The sequence below is a fragment of the Atta cephalotes genome, assembly GCF_000143395.1.
Source record: "Atta cephalotes unplaced genomic scaffold scaffold00208, whole genome shotgun sequence".
Taxonomy (NCBI): Eukaryota; Metazoa; Arthropoda; class Insecta; order Hymenoptera; family Formicidae; genus Atta; species Atta cephalotes.
This window is the reverse complement of record NW_012130272.1, coordinates 9,362-11,691: the sequence shown is the minus strand read 5'-3', so window position 1 is coordinate 11,691 and position 2,330 is coordinate 9,362. Positions and strand designations below refer to the sequence as shown.

At 25.5% G+C, this 2,330-nt stretch overlaps 1 protein-coding gene across 1 annotated transcript; it reads right to left on the bottom strand.

Moving 5' to 3' along the window:
- Positions 1 to 295: 295 nt before the first annotated feature.
- On the bottom strand, positions 296 to 1,591 carry LOC105625178 (C-1-tetrahydrofolate synthase, cytoplasmic-like; the record flags this gene model as incomplete). Its single annotated transcript, XM_012206519.1, has 2 exons — positions 1,542 to 1,591; positions 296 to 631 (listed from the first exon to the last, which is right to left on the bottom strand). Coding segments are annotated over exons 1-2 (386 nt in total), but the record flags the coding sequence as incomplete, so codon positions are not given.
- Positions 1,592 to 2,330: the final 739 nt, after the last annotated feature.

Here is a 2,330-nt window from a genome sequence, read left to right as displayed (position 1 = left end):
ATATATATGTATATATATAAACTCAGAGTAATAATTAAATCAGATATTGAGAAATAAAATATTAACTTTCGTATATTATAATAATTATGAATTTGTAATATCACACTTTTGTAAACTATCTCTCAAATAGTTATATATTTGTGTACGAATTTTTGAGTGTAATCTTTTTTTATTTTCACATTAAAATAAGATAGATGAAATATATACTTTTCTAAATGGAAAAGAGCATATATTTCAGAGATTTTCTAAAGATAAAAAGAATAAATACTATTAAATAATAGTTATATATATTTACCCATCAACATCTTTATTTGGGGATACTAAATCGGTGATTAGATGAGAATTGATTTTATTGATGCTGTCAAGTGGCATTTGCACAATAATTCCGTGAATATTTGGATCATTATTCAGTTTGGTAACTTTGTTGATAAGTTCTATTTCCGTTATGGTGTTAGGAAGCTGACAACGACGAACATTGATACCTATTTCGCGGGCCGCATTGATTTTCATCTTTATGTAGACGTTCGAATCTTCTCTTGCGCCTACCTGGACAATAGCCAGGCCCGGTGCAAAATCAGGTAATTGCTCTTTTAAGACGCTCACATCTTTGATTAGGCCTTCTCGAATTTCTCTATAAAGTTTCATTATACGTATTTGTTAGATACACCAAAATAAATTCGTATATATTGTTCTATCTATTTTTATAAAACATTAGAAAAATTTTAAGAATATTTAGATCACAGAAGATTTAGATCACATATTTTCATGAAGTTTAATAATATAAAGGTTTTCATGAATTTTTAAATTATTTATCTAATGGGGAGAATTTATTTTAAATTAGCTCTATCTTACGATTGGATTGTCTGTAATTATTTATTGCAAGGAAGAAATATAATTGCACATAATTAAAATCTTAGTCTAAAGACATTTGAATTTCGCGGGCAATTTGTAGATACTTATATATATTTTAAACATGTATATTTTAAGTAGAGATAACAAAGAATTGTGTGTATAAAATTTTAATATTTGTACTGGGTTTATTGCTCTATTATTTTTGTTTTTGTTATTTTATTATGTAGAAATATGTGTTCGCATATTTAAAATGCCATAACCTTATAAAGGTATATTATACATAATATATTGTATACATATACATTGCTATTCGTTTTAAAACATTCTGTACACATTATTCAATATATTATTTTTATATGGTGTTATATTCTGATTAGTAAACTTTGTAAATCTTTACTATTTTATTGTTATCATATGTTAGTTTTGTTCATGATGTATTTTATTGAATTGCTGTATCATTAGGTCTGTTCGATTTGCTTACACTTTTTACACTTAGCATCTTTGCTTTCTCTCTTTTCAGTACTAAATGTATATCTATCTCATTTTAAGTGTAAAAAGTGTAAAAAAATATAAACAAGTCGAACAGACCAATTGTTCCAAACATTGTCATTGAATGATAAATCATAAACAAATGAATAATCTCTTTCTTTTGCAATACGCTTATACTTGTATGAATGAACGTCACTTACTTGGCCAATTCAACTCCAGATAATATAATGCCTCGCACATCCGTGGACATGGTTCTGTTCAAAAATCTGAAAAATTTTTTAATATTTATAGTTTCATAGCCGATTTAATTGGAAATAGATTTATTAGACGTAGAAATTCAATTAGATCAGTTAACACTACTTCTTTACAGACACAAATCGCTGAGTTTGCCTATTGATATAAACCTGTTTATTGATTGACTGGTGCAGATCAAATGGATCTCATCAGGCCCGACCGGTTCACAAGTAGATGGACTTATACAAGGTGTCTTAAAAATATATATCATTCTAAAATTCATTTATTTCGAATGAATTATTAAATTTTTTGTTAGAAAAATAATTTCCGTTTAAAATTTGACTTAACTGCAATTTCATTATGGTATTTTTACAATAAAATATTTAATTGAAAATATAAAAAAATGTTTATTTAAAATATTTAATTATACTGTTTATTCAAAATATTTAATTAAACTATTAAAATGTTAAAATGTTTAATTAAACTTTTTGGAGAAATTATTATATAAATTAATTGTGAATTATATTAGTTATTAATTATACATTTACTAAATTCAGATTTATATATACTTCAAATAATTTTTTGTTATGAAAGAGAAATGCAAATTGTTTGGAGTCTATTTATCTATACAGTTTTTTCTGAAACACTTTATATGCAGTTATCAGATATATGTTACGTTACGTCATTCGTACTGTAATTCTTATATGCGCAGAACGTACGAGATATACAGAACGAATAGAATTACTTCGTGAGAA